At 43.3% G+C, this 21,433-nt stretch overlaps 1 protein-coding gene across 1 annotated transcript in view; it reads left to right on the top strand.

Annotated features, from left to right (window-relative positions):
- PLXNB1 (plexin B1) overlaps window positions 1-21,433 on the top strand; it is a 328,917-nt gene that overhangs the window by 289,744 nt on the left and 17,740 nt on the right. Inside the window, exons 22-33 of the mRNA XM_086939394.1 lie at window positions 2,488-2,664; window positions 3,286-3,434; window positions 4,939-5,039; window positions 6,117-6,334; window positions 7,907-8,085; window positions 9,364-9,430; window positions 11,799-11,945; window positions 14,310-14,484; window positions 14,816-14,919; window positions 16,196-16,280; window positions 18,610-18,776; window positions 18,875-19,035. Of these exons, the coding sequence (XP_086795520.1) occupies window positions 2,488-2,664; window positions 3,286-3,434; window positions 4,939-5,039; window positions 6,117-6,334; window positions 7,907-8,085; window positions 9,364-9,430; window positions 11,799-11,945; window positions 14,310-14,484; window positions 14,816-14,919; window positions 16,196-16,280; window positions 18,610-18,776; window positions 18,875-19,035 (1,730 nt within the window). The remainder of the gene's footprint in view (window positions 1-2,487; window positions 2,665-3,285; window positions 3,435-4,938; window positions 5,040-6,116; window positions 6,335-7,906; window positions 8,086-9,363; window positions 9,431-11,798; window positions 11,946-14,309; window positions 14,485-14,815; window positions 14,920-16,195; window positions 16,281-18,609; window positions 18,777-18,874; window positions 19,036-21,433) is intronic.

Genomic DNA, 21,433 nt, shown 5'->3' with positions numbered 1-21,433 from the left:
GGTCTGTTTGAGCGTTGCCCTGATGAAATTCGGCCCTTTTGAATGCTCAAAACACTGGGAACACACAGGCAGACTGTCTTTTCCTCTCTGAACACCCAGGGAAGGTTGTAAGCGCTATGCAGATCACAGCTTCTCCATCAAGTTGTGGTCACATTGGGTGATGGCGCCTCTAGGAGACAGGCAGACACCATCCCTGGTCTGACAGCAGCTCTGCCAGTAATCTGCAGAGCAATCCTTCCCATGATGAAGACAAACCTGAAGCTGGAACAAGGGGGTGGTTTGGCTCACACCTTTATACTCATTTTCCAGACAGGGGACGTGGATCCACTGTCTACAGTCCTGGCAATGGTTTGGGAGGTTCTCCTTCAGATCTCATTTTATGGCTGTAGCGCAGATTCATATGGGAAAAACATGGACCCCCTGATAAGGATAAAGTTCCTGGGTCAGGGCAATTATGATAAACATTAATATCACGATTCCATGTAAGTAAGCCAAACAGTATAAGGAACACGCAGACCGTGGAGTAGCTGTATCTCAGAGAAAGAAAATCTGGTTTGAGTCTCTGACCATACTCACCTGAATAAATCTATTTTTATATCATCTGAAGATACAATATATGTGACAAGATGGTAGTGTCCTGAGGAAGACACTTCTAGTGTGTCGAAACGCGTAGACGGAACCATCTCCATATTGTATCACTTGATTATATAAACAAAGAATATACATCTGTATTATATCAATTGAAAAAAACTTTTTTATTGCTTTTTTTAATCTATATGTCAATGAATTTGTTCATGATATTTTTATACAATTTATTAAATTGAAACCTTGTGCTAATTTCAGTGCTTTACCATTTATTACTTAATCTTTCGTCTGATACTTTGCCAGTGTATATTTGTTGCCTGGGTGCTTTATTTCTCATAATTTAGTAGCGCAGATTCAGCCTTTATGCAAGGTGCTGGCTGTCACAGCAGGTACTGATGAGGCTGGCTCCAAACTGTAGTATCCACAACATGACCCCAATGTAGTGAGAAGACTCTGTACCTCCGTCATCAGCCTTCTTGAAATATCAGTCAGGAAGAACACAAGGCAGGACCTGTCTAGAACCTTCTGTTGAACCTTAACAACAGAATCTGCTAACTTGCCTCCTTGTGCCTACCATCCACTTTGTTCGCCCTAAGTTGGCAGTGTATGCCCAGACGTGGGTCCCTTGCTCACTTTGCCACTGGATTCAAGCTAGCCTGGCTGATGAGGGATGTTACCCAGAAACCAGTCCCAGGATGCTTGTTTCCGGTCCAGGGAAGACCTGGCCTGGCAGTTCGAGCTGGACTGTTCCTATGAAGCACAGGGTCAAGACTGATTTGCATATAGCCATGTCTGAACTGAGGTGGAGAAGTGAGCAAAAGAACAATGATGGATTCAACCCAGATCTGTGACTGGGGGCGAGTGTCTGAAAAGTTTCAGTGCTCCGTCCATCATCACATTGTGTTTGCTTTGTACGCCATAAGTTGGCAGGGCATGCCCAGACATGGATCCCTGGCTCACTTTGCCACTGGATTCAAGCTAGCCTGGCTGATGAAGGGTGTTGCACAGAAACCAGTCCCAGGATGCTTGTTTCCGGTTCAGAGAAGACCTGGCTTGGCAGCTTGGGCTGGACTTTTCCCATGAGGCACAGGGTCAAGACTGATGTGCATATAGCTGGGTCTGAACTGGGGTGGCAGAGTGGGCTAAAGAACGGTGATGGATTAAACCCAGATCTGTGACTAGGGGTGAGTGTCTGAAAAGTGTCAGCGCTCGGTCCATCATCTCCTTGTGTTTGCTTTGTTACCATCCACTAAATGACAGCGCACAGGAAAAATTAATCAGCTGTCCCTTGCTAAAAGGTTTTCGTAGAATCTTTAAGGATATCCCTATCTCCATCCCCTGTCACTTCTGTGTTAGGCACGCTTCCCAATGTCTTCATGTCTGCAGAAAATCCACTTACAATACCTGGGGAAGCAAGATCGACCCTCTGATATGTACCATGCTAAACCAGGAACAATCTAAAATAGGCCTCTTGATCCCACCAGTTGTACTCTCACCACATATGAAGTCCTGTCACCACAGATGGGCTGATATACACCAATCGCACACACTCGATACGCTCAGAATGTCAGGTCTAGAGACTGGGTGTAGCATCTAAGCAGAACTTTGCATGAGTGGGCCCCCTTGAAACAGTAAAAAAAAAATCTCTGGAGTATTATTCCTCAAAAACCAGTACCCTCTCACCACTGCTTTGTCAACATCCGAGGACTAGGTCAATAGTCCCATGTCAGTAAAGAGGGCACGCTTTACCCAACTTCTGCTAGTCCTGCTTGTCCACACTGCCTTGACTGCGGCATGTTTCTTGTTGGAGTTGTCGTCCTGTTTTCATAATTCCACACACCACAGAACTCTGATGTTCTTTCTTGCCTAAATGACAATGGTTCCTTTGCTTTCATTTTTCAGGGTGAAAACCTGGACCTGGCCATTACGAAGGACGAGCTGGTGGCAATGATCGGGGAGGGGGTGTGTGTCGTCAAGACTTTGACACACAACCACCTGTACTGTGAGCCACCTTCAGAGCAGCCCATCCCGCGGCAGCCCACCAAGCGGGAGGGGATGGACTCCCTGCCAGAGTTTACGGTAATTGAGTAGAAACTGGCATTGATGGGGTGAAAAGAGGTGACTCAAGTAACTGATTTTCTTATGATACATAGGTAGTAACCTTTCTCCTGGGGGTGCTTAGTTGTTTTTCTGTTGCCATTATACCCTGCCTAACAGATGCTGTATCCTGATTCCCTACCTGCCTTGGGCTTGAAGTGTTTATTTGTCTCCCTGGTTTTGCTTCATGGTCTCCTGCCTGGTATCTTAGTGGAGTTTTTTGTGTGTGTTTTTAATTGTATTGGAGGTGGTTGTGCTGCTTCATGGATTGCTCTGAGCAGAACGAAGGTGGCTCTCAATGCAGTGCTTGGCCCATGGGTTTCTTCAGAATCGAGTTGTGCAGTTGTGTACATGCGCTTTGACTACTATCACGGTGCAGTGTTTTTTATTATTCTCTGTTTGGCAAATACAGTTCTTACATCACATCTCAAGATATGATGCATGTAAGTAATGACTGTCCTGAGAGTTCCTTTGCATTTACAGCTAATGTATTTGTCTGTAGATAATGCCAGCCCGTGTTGATTTTCATTTGCAAGTGAGCTCAGAGTTGGTTAAATTGCTAATCATTGCTCGTCAGTAAAGTTGCAATGCTTTCCGTTGCAGGTACAAGTGGGGAATCTGAACTTCCTCCTGGGTCGAGTCCAGTACGACACCGAGAGCCAGCTGACGTTCCCGCTGGAGGCTCAGATCGGCCTAGGAGTGGGAGCGTCCTTCGTGGCACTTATCGTCCTCATCATTGTGCTCATCTACAGGTAAGGCTGGACACCCTGTGAGCACAAGGACCCTAACTGGTGCGGTACAAGGAATCTGCATGACTAGAATATCCTGATGACCACTACAAGGGTCCTTACTGTGCAACCTCTCTGTAGGAGAGAGATGGCTCTGCCACGGAGACGGGACCATATAAGAGATGTACCTCTCCATCCTCCTGTTAGGACAGGCATGGTTCTGAAATAGGAGAGTTGTGCCTGTCCATCCTCCTGTTAGGACAGGCATGGTTCTGAAATAGGAGAGATGTGCCTGTCCATCCTCCTGTTAGGACAGGCATGGTTCTGAAATAGGAGAGATGTGCCTGTCCATCCTCCTGTTAGGACCGACATGGTTCTGCTTTACAAAGGATGTAAATGCCCAACCTCCCATTAGGACAGGAAGCAGTGTGCCACGCAAGGGATGCACATGCCCGGCCTATCCCTAGGGCAGGGGTGAGTCTGCTATATGAGGGATCTAACTGTCCAACCAACCATTAGGGCAGAAATAGATCTGCGGTTCTAATTCTTCTTAGGGCAGGAATGGATCTAAAATTCAAGGTATCTGAATTTACAACCCTTCACCCATGACAGGCGTGGATCCACCTATGGAGCATGACCGGTTTCTTCATTCCCAACCCCTGCATTAGATCAGGATCAGTGATCAGGGATGGTCCTGCCTAGAAGCAGGCATCACCCCTCAGAACAGCCAAGAAGCCTATGTCTGAGCACGCCATGGTCAGGAGCACCCAAAGCCCTCATCACCAGCGTTATACTCACTCAGGGCATCCACATGATCTTTATCCGAGCATGATATGGGTGGGATTATCCAAACGGCCCCTCAGGACATCCACGGAATCTTAATCCACGCATTCCCATTCAGTCAGTGCTGGAACCTCAGTGCTGAGCCTCCATGATACTGAGGGGGAAAGAGCAAAGGTGGGGATGATGCCTGGTGTGGCTGGCAGGAGATGAGTTGTTTCTATAACTAGAGATAAATGACAGGCAAGTGGGGCATGAGTCTCAGATGCAATATCCACTCTGCCTCTAAGGAGGGCACGAATCGCTGAGCAAGAAGTGTGGAAAGTAAAGAGGCTTCGCACCTCGCATGTCCCAGTGCTTGTGATACAAAGCTCGGACTCCATAGATCTTCCTGCCAAACCAAAACCAAGCAGTGGGGCAAACGCAAGGAAAGGATACTTTTGAGAGAGCAAAAGGTGGTGGGGATTTTGAGCCACTGTTGAATTCTGTGGCTTTATTCTGTGGGACAGCAAGCCTTTTTCAAACGCTTAGGAGTAGTCCTGCTTTTTACTCATGTTAACACCTTAGACCTGAATCATTGTACATTAATTATTTTCAAATCACTGTGCAATGTTACGTGAATGGTTGCAAACTGCAGAGGCACCTCTCATCTAAAAAGTAGAAGTGAAGACACATGTTTGTTCATCAAATGGAATAATGTGAAATAAACGTACAGTTCAGTGCAAACCTCTCCTCTCACTCCATACAGGCGGAAGAGCAAACAAGCCCTGAGGGATTACAAGAAGGTTCAGATCCAGCTGGAGAACCTGGAAACCAGCGTGCGAGATCGCTGCAAGAAGGAGTTCACAGGTAAGGCTCACGCCCACTCCACGCAGCGCTTGCAGCACTCTGCTGTGCACCCATGCATGCCTGTTAGCCCAATGTCTGTCCCCAGGGTTGTGAAATACAAGAAGTTGGGGAGACCACTGCCAGCACTCTCTCCAGGCCTTCCACCCCACAATATTAACACACGTAGCTCTGCTGATCTGTATCATAGAACACACCACACATTACATCGACTTCTATTGCTATTGGTGGTTCGTGTTTCTGCAGTGGTGGTCTCGTTTTATCTCCCTGAGATGGATGAATGTTTGTGTCTGGCTCATTGGGGTTTATCCTGTGCCTGCACAATGCACAGGTCCCAGCAGCCGGGGGTCAGCACAGTGGTTCCCTTTACAACTGTGATAGCCTCTGTGTTACCCTCCAACTTCTTTCATGTTAGCCTTAGCTATGCTTCTCTACCTTCACCTAATGCCCACCTGTTATACCCCAAGCCCTACCTACAGCGGCGACGAGTATCCTTTAGGTGTCTTGTGGTATCAATTTTTGGTTAGAATGCTCAGCTCACTGAGAATGTCTGAAGCCAAAAATACATTTGCAGAATGCTTCAACTTCTCCTAAAGTTGGCACATACGCTCAGGAAGAATGCTGTTTCACTTCAAAAGATGGCTATAGAGACTGGACAATTGTCGAAGTAGGTTTAACTAAAATAACATGTCTCCATATTAAAACGTGAAATACAAGAACTGATGCTCTGAAAGGGTGGTGTTCTCATATATATTATGTGAGTGAATATTATTCCAGCGTGACCACCGCGCAGCCAGACAGCAGCATTTGTGGGCTATATGTATCATTCTAGTAAATGCACCCATCAAGCTACCTGCCTAGCGCTCCCATAAAGCTCCCTGCCTACCACACCCATCAAGCTACCTTCCCAGCTCACCTATCAAGCTCTGTGTGTCATAAAGTAGAAGTTCATAGACTTGTGAGTCTGTCTATTGACCACAATGGCGGTCTTAGCTGACCATCACTTTAGGGTTTCGTAAGTTGCTTTGCTCATGCCGTAGTAGCTTGTGGTCTTTCATTTTCTGTTTGTTTCCTCACCAGACCTTATGACGGAAATGATGGACCCGGCCAGTGACTTGGTTGGCACTGGAATTCCCTTCTTGGATTACAAGACTTACGCAGAGAGGATTTTCTTCCCTGGGCACCGCGAGTCCCCTCTCCGGAGAGACCTCGATGTGCCTGAATGTCGCCGGCAGACTGTGGAGCAGGGCTTGGTGCAGCTCTCGAACTTACTCAACAGCAAACTCTTCCTCACAAAGGTAAAGAAGCAGTCGCTCACTTTCTAGAAACTCGTATTTAGTTTTACGTAAACAAAACGTACCTGAAGTTGAACTGAGCAACCATTTGGATCAACGATAGTTGTATCAATTGGTAGAAAATCCAGAGTTTTGATATGTCTCTAGAACTGTATCACATAAGTTGTTAATGCACTAATGGCAAAAACAGATGTTGCATTCATAGTTTGAAAGAATATTAAATATGGCTATTGAAGGATTTACTTACTTAGTGTGGGGATTATTCTTGGAGTCCAAGGGCAGCCAGAGGTCACTGGACATCAGTTAATGATTAATTATGGTACACATTCCAGAAGTACATTTGAGTGACAATCACATCAAATATAATTGAAGCTCCTTAAAACCAATTATAATAAAACAAATGTGTAGGTGGAATAGATTTTTAAAAATTTACGTTAACTTCTAATTCCCAACTCTATACTTAGTTTAAATAATGCGCTTTACTGAGCCAGTGTGTGGAAACAGAAGTATATGGTGCGCACATATGCCTTAAAAGAGGTGCTGCCTGTTTCATGCCTATGTGAGTGCATGAAGGTGTCTGTTTAATGGAAATATCTTTGTGAGAAGCCGGCCAGCAGGCCTTAAAGGTGCTCCCGAAGTGAGACTGGTTAGACAATGCTTCACTAGTTCCTCAGACAAAAAAAAAACAACTTGTAGTTCTGTGAACTTTGAAATCTCCATCCATGCTGCTGCTGCTGCTGCTTAATAATAAAAAGCTATTATCAGTAATATTAGTATTATTAGACTATAATCATAACAATTATACAGAACAAAATAATTATATAGAATAAAATATCTATATATATTTATATAATTGAATCTAATATATTATATATACTAATCCTAGTAATGTAATATATATATACAGTATAATTTATTAGACACAATTACCTACAATATAACTTAGAATCATTGTTTCTATATAATGTACAAGCATACATGATGTATTCTATATATTTATATACTATTTACAATTAAATATATTGTTAATAATGATTATTACTATTATTATTATTATTTTTATTGTTCATTTATTGTACAGCACCAACCATAGCTTAGCATTTACAAAACTGGTGCTGTTATTTGCCAATTTAGTGGTGCTCACTTTATCAACCTTAGAAGTATAATAGGCTCGTTGGAACCGGCAGGATAAAACCCTGTTATCTGCAGGTCCCTGTCTTTTTGTGGTGCCAAATATTTGTAGTTATTTTGCTACCCAAAGTTTGTTTTTGCAAGAGTATAACTTTTTAAACAGCATTCATCCCCAGTCTACATTCCCAAATCTTTGTTCAAACCTTGTCTTAGATTCACGGATACGTCTACGCTAAAATGTGGTGCCTGCAAGGTTTTATTTGACGTAAGGTGTTGCAGTTCATCCAACCCTAGAACTATCCGTATCCCTATTGGGTGCGGCCTGAGGCGAGGTGGTATTAGGCACTGTTAAAACGTCAGTAGCAGCATTAAATGGAGCATGCCTAAAGTTTTATTTTCTAAAGGCCCTTATGTATTCAAGTGATTTTGTCCTTGGCTTTGCAGTTCATTCACACGTTGGAGAGCCAGCGCACGTTTTCACCGAGAGACCGAGGCTACGTGGCCTCCCTTCTCACCGTGTCCCTCCACGGGAAGCTGGAGTACTTTACCGACATCCTGAAGACGTTGCTTAATGATTTGGTGGAGCAGTATGTTGCTAAAAATCCCAAACTGATGTTGCGAAGGTAAGAACGGTAAAAAACAGAAAGGTACCCCTTGTGTAGGCCAAGGGAAATAGGGTTATTCAACCTAGGTAAGAGAAAGGGAAGAACGAACAGAAGCATTAAAGATATGCAAAAGTTGGCATCATAATCTGATTTCGCATCGCAGCTACAACGTCCCCATAACTGATCAATTGTGAGAATTTCCTGACCGAATTAAACTGCTAGCTAACGTTCACTAAGATAGTGTTTAGAAGCAGAAAAAGAGCCATACTAAGATGGCACCTAGACTGCATGGAGAACTGGACAAGGGTAACCACTGCCTCCATCTTGAAAACATGAACACAAGCATCGGTGTTTAAGCACATGGAAGTGTGTGAAAAGTATACCCAACACTTAACACTTTTTCTACTCTGAACTTTTTGTTACCGCTCACACATTGACTGTACTTGTTCAAAAACTGTGTTTAAAAACTGTTCTTCTCAATCAAAAGTGACCTCATAAAACATGAACACACATTCTACAAGTAGATAGAGTTTCAGGGGAGAGCAGAGAGGTGGTGAATTTAACTAGTAACTTGGAACAGTACTGCCTGCAGCAGTCAGGTTAGTTGCTGAGACTGTCCAGTCGAGTCAGATTACACACACGCTTCATAGCCTGGATTAGTTCTCATACATTTAAAATAGCCTGTATGAGCTTTAAGGGTGTTTATCTAACCACCCCAATATGTTTAGTAGAAAATCACAAAATGTCAGGGTGAACTGCAGGATCAGAAGAGGTACAGTCAAGGCCAGAGAGTTCAAGGTTTGCATTTCTAGAACTAGGAAGCAGTTGAGTGGACGAGTCCCTGAAACGTTTCCTTAAAAAACACTGCTTTCTTGAATTTACCAGTTTTATTTTTGTCTTTACATTCTGTCTTTTCTTTTTTGTTACTCTGTATTGTGTTTTTGTTTAGTTATAGACAGTGACTATTATTAGTTTAGGTATTTTTCGTTATTGTCTGTGCCCTTTCTAATTTTAGCTTTCTTGTACAGTGCTACAAAGCCCTTTATGCTTATGAGGCACTTTATAAATCTCTTAAATAACATCCAATCATACATGAAAGTAGCAAATACATGTTTTCCTATAATTGCTTAATTTTGTTACGAAAATAAACATTGACAAAAATGCGACTATTTGATGACTTATCTTACAAATATTTTGTAATTGAGTCAAAGCAGTTGATATAAACTGGTGACCCAATAATGTTCTTCTAAATCCCCTTGAGTAGCCTCTGATTGTGGCCTGTCTCTTTTTTTTCAGGACTGAAACTGTCGTGGAGAAGCTGCTCACCAACTGGATGTCCATTTGTCTGTACACCTTCGTACGGGTGAGAGCAAACAGCCACTTCCTTTTAGTTCCCAAGTGCAGTCCTCCTTACACTCAGAGAGCCTGATTCACAAAGGTAAACTAAGACGAAAGTTTAACTTTATGACTTCCGGTATTCACAAAGGGCATTTACGAGTAGTAAATGCCCTTCGTGAATACCGAAAGTCGTAAAGTTAGACTTTTTTCTCATTTTACCTTTGTGAATCAGGCCCAGAGAGTCTGAAGAATGATGAATTCTGTCCAAGACACAATAGCAACTGAAGAGGACCGACCTGCTGAAAAATATCTGTATCAGCCATTTTGTCACTTTACAAGTAATGAATTGATCAAAGATCTGAGTGAAAGTATGGTTGTCTTTACTCTGTCTGTCAGGGTGGCAGAGGCCATTACCCCCACCACCCTGATAGACCGGCGACCACCGTATCTGAAGATCACCGCCTGCCCAGCACTGATGTATGTGCCTACGGAAGAACCGCTGTCATGGTGGTACCTCTGAAGGTACACCAAGTTTGGGGTACTACCGCAGTTAGTTAGGCAGCTGTTCACTAAACGTTCTGGTTTTTCAGAAACAAAGCCTTAAACAGGAGTTTGTTTGCAAAAGAAAAACTATTCACCTCACACCATGGAAGGTTTCATCTTGGGTGTGGGAGTCATTATTATTTTGTGTCCGTCACTGCCAGGTTGTGCTGAAAACAGGCGAGGCCTTTGCTGTGAATAGAGTGAGTGGTCTGATGTCCTTACTCTGATGCCCCTAGACTGTCAGGCATTCAGAGTACCTTTTCTGATGGCGATCCTAGCAGCTGCACGGCCGTCAGAAAACTGATGGTCTGCCCAGCTCAGGACAGAGCAGGCAATCTAATTAGGTCCTAAGTACTTGGGTTCAGAGGGTGACATCTCACAGTGCTTAATTTGTGCCGGGGATTTCCAGTGCTCAGCACCAGCACTTATTTGTCAGCACCGGCTCTAGTGACAATCTACCACGTGGAGGTTCTGTCTTTCCAGTTTTGAGATGGACACAACAACTGAGTTTATTAAGACAATATATATTGAAAATGAATCATACCAGCCTATCATGCCATTATTAAGCTTTGTGTGGCCTGAAATAGTCTGAATTGTCACACTTGTAAGAGTGCGATGGTTAGGGGTTATGTTGGCAGCACTGGCAGGGTATGGTTTTTGCAGTGCCAGTGACCCTCTGAGAAGGGCCCTGGCACTTAATTGTTTACAAATTAAGCACTGATCTCAGCAGTACTCTGTTTTCTCTTAACACCATCGCTGCTGCAGCAATTCCCCTCCTGTGCTGCTTGATCTCTATTCCCATTGTTCATGACGAGCTCAGCTCGTCATCAGCACAGCTCAACCGTGCCTCATGACGAGCTGAGCTCATCATGAGCATCGAAGGGGTTAATTTGGGAGGAGACATTCTCACTGTCAGACACATTAACCAAATCTTTCTCCTGGTCTTGTTTGTGTTAGCCCATGCAAGCACTGCTTCTACTAGCCAAAGCCCTACTAAACTAGCCCTTCTCTCCTCTCCTTCCCTTCGTCACGCTAATGTTTGGCTTTGCAGCGCATCTCACACCAACGGCTTTGCCTCCATTGTTGCAGCCGTCAAGTATTCAAGCTGGTTATTTGTAAGCTAAGAATGATTTATTTCCCACGGAAACTTTCAGGTGTTCTAGTGTCCCATGTCTTCACAGCGACACGTGATGCACGTGCCAGGAGTTGTCATTTCTCGCTTCTATGACTGAACACCGGGAAGCAATAGAAGAACTCGGTGGCATCGGCCGGTAACATAAGAGCGAAGCTCACCCTCCGCCCACTGCTCTTGAGTAGAAGACGGCACAGCATCCAAAGGCTGATCTACAACAGAGCTGCATCATGTGTCTGATAGAACTCATATGTTATAAGTACAGTTTTTTATGGTTGATGGCCTGTCACTCCATCCACGGTGCCTGGTATACAAATCCAATTTGATTGAGTGATAGATTGAGACATCTGTTGAAAGAGCAAGCATCTATCTAAAAATTATAGCACAGACTTGAAAGGCAGAAGCCTAGCTTCTTCTTTTCCACACACCAGAAGTTAAATTGTGAGCTTTGTGTCACCCAAGGGAACGTCCACCAGCAGATGTATGTATTCATTCAGTGATTTTTGTACAGCGTGATGGTACGAGTGAAATCACCCGCTAAGTACTTCACCTTGGAAGCATGGAGTGTATTTGAATACACCAGCTCTTTGATGGAAGTGGTTATGTCACTTTGCACATCCCTGAATACCCTTCAGGCTCTCTTACCGAGTAATTGAAATATATACTGCTCTATAGTGTGTGAAAAAGCACTTTTCATCCTGTGATTTCTGTTTGCCAGGACTCTGCGGGAGAGCCTCTTTACATGCTCTTTCGTGGCATCAAGCATCAGGTGGACAAAGGGCCAGTGGACGGCGTTACTGGAAAAGCCAAATACACTCTGAACGATAACCGCCTCCTTAGGGATGACGTGGAGTACAAGACGCTGGTGAGTTTGCATTGCTCTGGCTATCATGGGTTCCTATGCACTGCTCGTCTGCCTTTTCATGGTGAGGGGGAACTTTTTGAGAGTTGGGAGGATGCTGTGTGTAGTTAATATAGTGTAGTGTTGACCTCTGACACTAAACACCATCTCGGACCCACCGCCGGGCTGTTAACCGTCATGAACCCTGTCCTGTTTGTAGTAACTACCCATGTCTTGTAACATCAGTGGGCCTTCCTGTATACGAACGTTGTCCTCTGTTGCTCACAGCTCAGGTTACTGTGATGCAATTGATGTTACAAAGTGAAACCCGATCAATCTGTGCTATACCCAGGTTAAGATGGTTCATCCATGGGTTGGGTGCAGTGTCTGTATGTCAGTGTCTGTATGTCCTGTGTGCTTGTTCAAGGTGAAGTGAACATACCACAAAAATTGTTAGGCAAGCCCTTAAACTTAAACCCATGTGTCATGCTTCATCCTCAGGCGTCCTCTTTCACCAATAATGGATCTTACTTTGTATGGACTTTTATTTCTGATCATGTGTTGGACGGTGCGAATCCCAATGCCCTGATCCCTCTGGGTCAGCCCTAAGTACTGCTGAGGGTTTCTATATGTGGTACTGTGGTGCATCCCCATCTCCGCGCCCTGCTAGGTGTAGCTACGGTTACTGTGGGGCTTCCCTTTCTCCGTGCTCTGCTAGGTGTAACTACGGTTTCTATGGTGCATCCCTATTTCCACGCTATCTATCTTCTGCCAGTAGTGCATTCCCCACCTCCTCACCATCCCAGCTTTAGATATGATTACTGCAGTGATATGATTACCCACAGCGTGCTGGGTCTTAGGTCAAAGCAAGAATCAAAGCCATGTTAGCGATGGAAGAAACATCAAAGAGCTTCAACCCTGTGTAGAACCCTGTGGAGAAGTGTGGCTCAGGGGTTAGAGGCGGCAGACCAGGAAGCTGAGATCGGCCCGGGACCAGGGTTCAATTCCCCGCCTCGATGGGGGTTGGGCTCAATAATTCCACGGACTCGATAATTCTCGCTCTGGTGCCTACTCGACTCACGGGTTCACACTCTGCGACTCTGGGCAATAGCTTGCTTAATCTCCACAACGGCCCCTCGCGGCGGGATGCCTGGCTTTCACCTTGTGGATACCCTGCCGGGATATCTCACAGGGGAATACCAGGACGGGTTCCCTAAGTAAGCACTTAGATACCGACCTCGGTCAGTGATTTGCGCTATATAAATACATGTACATTTACATTTACATTCTGTGTGTTGGAAATGGAGGGCTGGATTGCTACCACAAGCGATTGCCAGTGGCAGGGCTGTTTGCAAGCCTTCCTCTCGTAACCCTTTGTGTGTTTGGATGTAGGGCTGAGTTGGGGTTGCTTTGTTGCCACTTATCGAACCTGCTACCTGTAGTTCTAGAGGGGTTTCCTTGCCCACGTTACACTAGCCATAGCTATGTTTCCTATTCTGCCTCACCTGTATCTGCTAAGCTGCGGGTCCTATGATGCCCCCTCTTATCGGCCTGTTGCCAGTCACTGATATTACCATAGGCACTCTTTATTATTGCATTTCCCATATTTTGTTAGCATTTAGCATGATAAAGTAAAATTCAGGGGACACCGAGCTCTTAGTGGCTACTTTGTCATTTTGAGGCAGCATCTTTAAAATTTTACTTTTTGGTTGAAGCACTGATGTTCAACAAAGAACAATGCGTATATAGTTTGTGTTGGGAATCCCTCCTTGATGCACTGACTGAGCCCCGAACAACAGGACTTTTTGGCTAAACTTGCAATGTTTCTCAATCTGCCATCCTATTATTTTGGAATAGTCAAGTCACTGAGTCAATGTCTGCCCACTCTGTCTCCAGGGTATTACCATCCACTTATGTTTTTCCAGAGAAGTGAGACAAGATAGCCATCTAAACTTTACTTGTCCACGAGGAACCGTATTCTTGGCATTTAGGGTCATTTTTACCCACGAGGGAGCAGCAGGTTCAACTTGCTGTTGCCTGATGGCTCTCCTTGGGTAGCGGCCATGGGTGAAGTCAACCCTCTCCGTAATGACAGGACAGTTGTGTCTTCCGGTACCCAGTGGTTCTTCTAAAACCACAAATATACGGTGAGCAATAAATGGGATGAGCGACTCAATGCCCCATGTGAAGCCCTAGGGCTGGGAAGTCCATTTATCAGTATTACTGACCAAGTGCCCACTCACCACTTCAGGGCCAGGCAGCCAGCGAGCTGTATCCATTCAGAGGGACCCATCTCGTACATTGCTGCCCATCTAACGTTATCTGCCCGGAGGCTGAACTATGCTTCACTCTGATGGGTTGGTGCGCCTTTGTTTTTCTTTTCTTTAGACACTCAATGCTGTGACTCAAGCAGGAGGAGGCTTGGCGGCTGAAGATGCTCAGGGGGTGCCGGTGAAGGTGCTCGACTGTGACACCATCACACAGGTGAAAGAGAAGATCCTGGACCAGGTGTATAAAGGAACGCCATGCGGCCACCGGCCGGACCCCGACACACTTGACCTCGGTGAGCAGCTCTGACCATGGGAAGTACTCAAAATAGGCCCTCTTTCAGAGGGATGGTGGCAACTAGTCCCTTAATGGTGGCTATTTGATAACTGGAGGCAGTGGCAGTGAATCACAGTCCATCTGCAGTTCAGCTGCCCATGGGCAAGGGTTTTCCTTCTTTCTTTAGTTAAGGGTCCTTCCAGTCCCTTTAACTCGGGTTCCATAATGAGTGGAAAGTGCACTTTGTCAGTCTTCCTCATCCCAGCCTGACCTGTTCTGTATTTATGAAGTCACAAATGTTTGTCAAAGTGCTAACTTAGTGCCTTTTTGTTTTATTCCCGTGTTTCTAGAGTGGAGGTCTGGACTGGCTGGCCATTTGATTCTTTCTGACGAAGACCTCACGTCCATTGTTCAGGGCAGCTGGAAGCGAGTGAATACTGTGCAGCACTATAAGGTGAGCTGGGGCGAAGCGCCTGTCCTCATCTACTCAAGAGTGATTCTGCAATAACCTCTTTGGAGACTTAAATGACCCGCAGGGATGAGGTGAAACTCAAGAATAAGTGGTGACACTTACTTTGGGGGGGAGCGATTGACACATGCCGTGCTGCAATATGTATGTATGTTGAGCTGTGACAAAGGAGTTTTGTAAGAATTCTACAGTCATACTTGCTTCACTCAAGATTCAAAGAGGTTTCATTGTAGCTGAAAAGCATGCAGTTATAAACAAAGCTCACAGACTCTTAAAACAAAGAAGGTATTTTAAATTATGCTTCTAGAAGACTAAGGGCCTCATTACGAAGTTGTTCAGAAAGGTTCCAAATGGCATTCAGATTTTCCTAACCCGTGTCGGAACCCAAGTTTCTGACCGACCGATTATGATACAATGTAACTGGTAATCGGATCCGACTGGCATTCGGAGAGTCTGAGTCGCTCAGAGCTAATTGTACAGCTCAACGGGCCATGTTTCCGACCGTCCAATTACGATGTCTGATTCCGACAGCCTTTCTGAATTGATTTGTCTGACCCAAATCCGCTGTCAGAAACCTACTTTGGGGGCCCCCTTCACCAAGAGGCCTCCAGTTGGGACCTGTAGGGGGTACCTATAGGTCCCCTCTTTCCAACCATGCACAGTGTGGTAGGCGCCATGGGGTGCCCGCCACAGGGTGCAAGGTTTTCCACAACTACCCCTTTCTCCAATGGGAGCCAGTGTTGTCTGTCAGAACATTGACTCCCACTGAAGTCAATAGGCGTTGACCGAACGGTGTTCACAACCAGTGTAATTGGTCGGTTGGACTCCCAGAACCCAAGTCGGTCGGAAATGATTCCGACAACGAGTCGGTCAGAATGCTTTCTGACTGACATCATAATGAGGCCCTAAAAATGTACATTACGACTTCGTACCCATACAGAAATTAAAAAAAAGACATAGTAAAAACAGATTGATGCAACAGTCAACAAGCATTCGGAACCAAGACCATACGCAGGTCAATGATAGTTTTATGTCCAAAAAAAGGAAAACACACACATGTAGAGATCATGTTGTAACAGGATATTATTTTAGTTTTTGAGAGTGTGTGTTGTAGTGATATCTAGTTCTTTGGAGCTGATGACTTGGCCTCTTCCTGAGAGCCATCTCTGTGTTGTGCCTGCACAATCACAAGCCTTTTTTGTGGATATTTTGTGTCGAAGCTGAAAATGTGAAAACTCTCCATGTTCTGCGTTGCTTCTAGGTACCAGATGGAGCGACGGTGGCGCTGGTGACTCGTCTGAGCAAACACATCCATCCAGAAAATCATGACTACATCCCTGGAGAGAGTGAGTCACATGTTATGAGGCAGCAGCTGAGATTCCCTGAACTTTATAATGTAAAGTAAGAGCAGGCCTCGCCTGCAGGCACGTTAGTCATGCAGCTTTCCTAGAAACCTGGTATCAGGTTGTCATTGGTCCCAGGGAATCCGTTTTATTGCAGGGTCTGGAATTGTGTTAGGAGTGCTCAGCGCAGCTTCCAGCCCAGGGGATTATTACAGTGTGGCACATCATTGCGTTCCTAGCCAAACACGGTGTAACACTGACAAGTCCATTGAAGTGCCCCGGTGTATACGTGCTCAACTTTAGAGCGAAGAGACAGGCCGTCTAGTCACAGACGCCTTAATCAAGCACATTTTATAATCCTTCATTAAATAACTTTTGGTCCCTTAAAGATTTAAAAAGTTTTCTATAAAAGTATTACGATAATGCCTTCAGTTTAATGTCAGTCTTTCTTCTTTTTTTAACTAAAATTTCTTCAATTTTTCAAATGTTCTTGTGTTTTTTTTTGTTTTTCTGGCATCTCAGCGTGGAGAACTCATCCAGCATGATAAGACCTTTCTTTCTTTTTAAATATGACATGAAACTAGTTTTCCATTAAAATAATATAATGTAATAAAATGAACAAATCCATAAAACTCTTGTTAAAATTGCAAAATTCTTTATTAAGGAATTAAAAAAGTGGAAAAGCATAAGCTTCGGAGGAGTGGAGTGATCTGGGGCTAATAGTAAGAATTCATGATATCTTTAAAACCCCACTGGAAGGCGAGGATCTCAGTCGAAAGAGTTGTCAATACAAATGAATTACATTTTATGAATCACACCATAACATATACTGGTTTGCGGAAATGGAGATTTGTCAAGACAAACTCTTCAAGTTTACCAAAATCACCCAACAATTGTGAAGTTAAACATTTTGTGCACCCTCAATTCAGACCAAATTTGAAAAATCACCAGAGGGCACTCATGTTATCCCTTTTTACTCAAAAGCAAACACAGCAGATCATGCTGTGTTTTTTGTTGTTCACTAGTCGTCTGGGATCTCACCTTCATTTCCTTTCGGTCAAGTTTAGTGGATAATCTTTCTGATCCTGGAGGAAGGCAGCTTGAGGTTGGCAGTGGATATGTTGGTCTCCGGGTAGTTTTTGGAGCTATGTGTTTCCATCTGTTGCTCGTAGGATGAAAGCCTTGTCGTTGGGCAGAGGAGTGTGACTCTTGGGTCGCTGTTCCTGCTGCCCAATGCAAGGGTCAGCCTTAGGGATTTACAGCATCCCAGCATTATTGGGTAAGTGACATTTTGTTTCTATAGTCACACGTAAGGTAGTTTTATGAATGACCACTATATGAAGCACGTGCCACAACCCTGGTGTCTGTTGTAACCTAAATAATGGATGCCTTTTCTACCAAGATACACAGTGCTCCAGCTCGTTGGGTTGGCCCAACCAGGATTTAAAGATGTGACCACCTGTAATCCTTTCCACAAAGGGAATAATTAATGCATTTGTGCCTGCATGCATCATAAACATGTCTGTTCCGCAGTCCTTAGCAAGGGTCTTTTGAGCCTAAAGTCCCACGTCGGCATGCAGTCTTTGCACAACTGCCCTTCTATGGTAATCATCCATGCTTCGTTGGTCGTTGCAAGGGATGTTGGGCGCTAGAATGGAGCAGTCAAAGACGTCTCTGCTTGTCTGTCCAAACATGTCAGTTTGTGGCATTTGTTGTCACTCTGATTGTACCACTTAATGTCTTTTAAGGAAATGCTTGTGATTGGATAGTCATGCTGCTTTCTACAGTAGTGCAGTGGTGATGCGTTGACCAACCCGTTACTGGAGTCGAGGGCATTCTACCTTATGTCAGCATCATTGAGGAACAGCTTATCACTCTGCTGTTGCTTTCAATATAAAATAACAGGTGGTGACAACTGGCCTAACAAGGTGTTTCAAGCCTGGGTTCATTCACCAAACTATAAGCAAAGTTTAAGTGACCTTGCCCGTCTTACCAACCACCAATGACAGGAGAAGAGAGGATATCACTAGTCATTTTGCACCATTGATAAAGCAGTTGTGCCTTTTTAAATAATGTGCTATGAAAGCCCTTGCCTCACACTTGGAAATCAATGTTGATTGGTAACAGACACGGTTTCCCAGCAACTAAAGTAACAGTTCTGCACTTGTGTAAATTGGTAAGTGTGAGGGTAGATGTACAATTGACTTGTCATCACTCGCTTGGGATTGTTTTTAACATTTGAAGACACTTGCGACTGCTATCCAGGTCACATTGCTGCCTGCCTGATCTCGGTACAGAAGATAATGTGTAAAAGTAGTTCATTGTTTTTCAGAAACGCCAATGTTGGAGGATGCAGATGAGGGTGGCATAAAGCTTTGGCACTTGGCAAAGCCGACCGAAGAGCCAGAGCTTCCAAAACACCGACGGGGAAGTCTTCGGGACCGTGAGCGGGCAAAAGCCATCCCAGAAATATACTTGACGCGTCTTCTCTCAATGAAGGTAGGAGTGATGGCCCTGCACTGTCCATGTTCGGCTCCTTCTGATTGGCCCTGAGCCTTCTTTCTTGACCCCACTCTTTTGCATTTGCTCCTCTACAGGGAACCCTGCAGAAGTTTGTTGATGACTTGTTCCAGGTGATTCTCAGCACCAGCCGCCCGGTGCCGCTTGCTGTCAAGTATTTCTTCGACCTCTTGGATGACCAAGCTCTACACTATGGCATCACGGACCCGGAGACCATCCACATCTGGAAAACAAACAGGTGTGTCTTAAAGTGCAGCATATCACATGATTCTGAATGAGAATTGCATCTTTAGCCTTTGCCCACCCCGCTTCCTAGGCCTGGTACAACAGATCGCTGCTTCGCCGTAACCTTACTTAGCACAAACCAGTCTTGGTCCAAGCCCTACTTGGTCAAACACCTGCCCAACCATGTGGCTCCGTGACCTTATTCTTGCCTATAAACAGCTCTGCTTAGCCAGTGCCATGCTTCCCCAATCCATGTACAAGCAGATCAGCACAGAGCTAAAACTTTTTGGCTTCTACATAAAATTCAAGGATAAATGAAGCGAAGAGGCGAACTTGTATCAAGCCTTGATCTTCATGCACAGACTTTACTTAGATGAAGAAATATTTCTGAGCAGAATTCAGACATTGATGCTCATGAATATATGTACAAAGTTTGTACTTTGTTTAAAAAAAAAAAGTCATTCACAGGCAAAGAGTTCTGATGTTACTGCTTTTTAAGGTAATCATATATTGTGCCAGTAGTTAGTTCTTCAAAATTGTCCTTTCCCGCACATATGTTGGAGTTACTCAAAAATCTTGATCTACATTCCCAAATTATTTCTCTGGAGTACTTTCTGCTTCTTTTTTGCTTAATTAATTAATTAATTTAATTGGCTTTTAAATATATTCACTTGGCAAACTATTTCAATTTGCGTCAGGCAACACGTGTTTCACCCCATGTGGATGGTCATCCTGGAACTTTTTCAAGGCTGCAAATGTTAAGGATGTCAGCTCCTTTATATGTTTCCTATATTGTTAATAATGGGGAAGTTTGAGCATATGTGTAAAGAATATAAAGAAGTGAACACAGACAGTACTATTCACAAAGGTAACTCACACTTCTGAGTAGGTTTCACATGTAAGTTTACTCTCAAACATTTGAGGAACTTTGCTACTTTTGGCTAATTGTATTGTAATTGCATTGCATTTATGTAGCGCTTACTGCCCCTGACGAGGCGTCAAAGCATTTTTTCAGCATGCAGCACGCTACTCCGGAACCCATAAAGGATTAGTGGTTAATTAGTATAGTGAAATATGAAAGTAATTTGAGTGGTGGATATTTTAGTCAGTTATTTGGATTGAGAAGGGTAGCGGAAGGATAGAAGAGGGAAAAAGGTTTGCATTTATGACTAATCACTATATACAAGTGTAAAGTTACTTAAAAGTCTAGGCGTGCATGTGTTCACCCCCTGAACAGTGAAACTGGGAGTGAATCCACATTTTCGAGTGTAATTTCTACTGCCAAAAAGGAGGTGCATTAGTAAGTCCGGCACAACACATGGCCTACCATTGATACTGCAACACCCTCCACAAGAAAACAATGGTGGCAGGCACTTGAAATTGAAACCAATATGAAACAATGTTAAATTAAATTAATTTATTTTGACTGTGTGTGTTGTGTGTGTGTGTGTTTATATGTATGATTTATTGTTAAAAGTGTAAACATAATAAAAATATGTATTATTATAAAATATTTCAAAAACCTTATTTTAATAAAAATAAACATAACTTATTTTTAAACTTATTTTTAAACATTTAAATAACATTTTGTACTTTATAAATCATAAATAAATATAAATATTTTAATGTAAGGGATTTAATAATGACTAATAATTGTGTTCATTTAATATGTTTCAATCAATTAAACATTTGATCCAAAAATAAGTAAATAATGTTGTTGCATTTTTTGATCTACAAATTAAATAAATATATAACTATATTTTACATAAATATTTGCGGTAACAATATTTTCTTTAATAAACCTTTTTTACTTTTCCCCATACTTTACCATAGGGAGATTTCTGCCCAAGTGGCAGAGAGCTCTCTATGGTAAAATATTAGGAGAAGTCAAAATAAGATTATTAAACTTGAAAACAATTAATAAAAGTGTTTTTATGCTATTAGTAATACTGTTGTTTTTTATTTTGATTTACATTTCAAATAAATATATACATTTAAATTGCATTACTGTTTAACATAAAAATATTTGTTCTAATTTAATCAACTTTATCATTCCTAATACTTTACGCTCGAGAGAGTTGTTCCCGATGGTAGTTATTCCTTTGGTAATTTATAGGAAAAAGTAAAAAAAAAGTTCATTAAACTTGAACAAAATGAATAAAAATATTTTTTGTGTAAATATTAATTTGAAATAATTGATGTATTTATGTAAGTGGAGATTAAAACAAATTAAATACTACAGCACTATTAACTTAAATTTGATGTTTCGAGGTTGGTTGTCCCTTGTTAAAAACATTTAAGGGTGTAAAACAAGATGTTTGGTTCTTCCTGTTGTCCCTTTGATGCATGATGGGAATTGATAAACAGCAGGGGTATTTTGATATTTGTTACCTAACACGGCTTTGTGTAAA

The sequence above is a fragment of the Lissotriton vulgaris genome, chromosome 9 (assembly GCF_964263255.1).
Source record: "Lissotriton vulgaris chromosome 9, aLisVul1.2, whole genome shotgun sequence".
NCBI lineage: Eukaryota > Metazoa > Chordata > Amphibia > Caudata > Salamandridae > Lissotriton > Lissotriton vulgaris.
The sequence above is the reverse complement of the archived record's forward strand: the minus strand, read 5'-3'. Positions and strand labels throughout refer to the sequence as shown.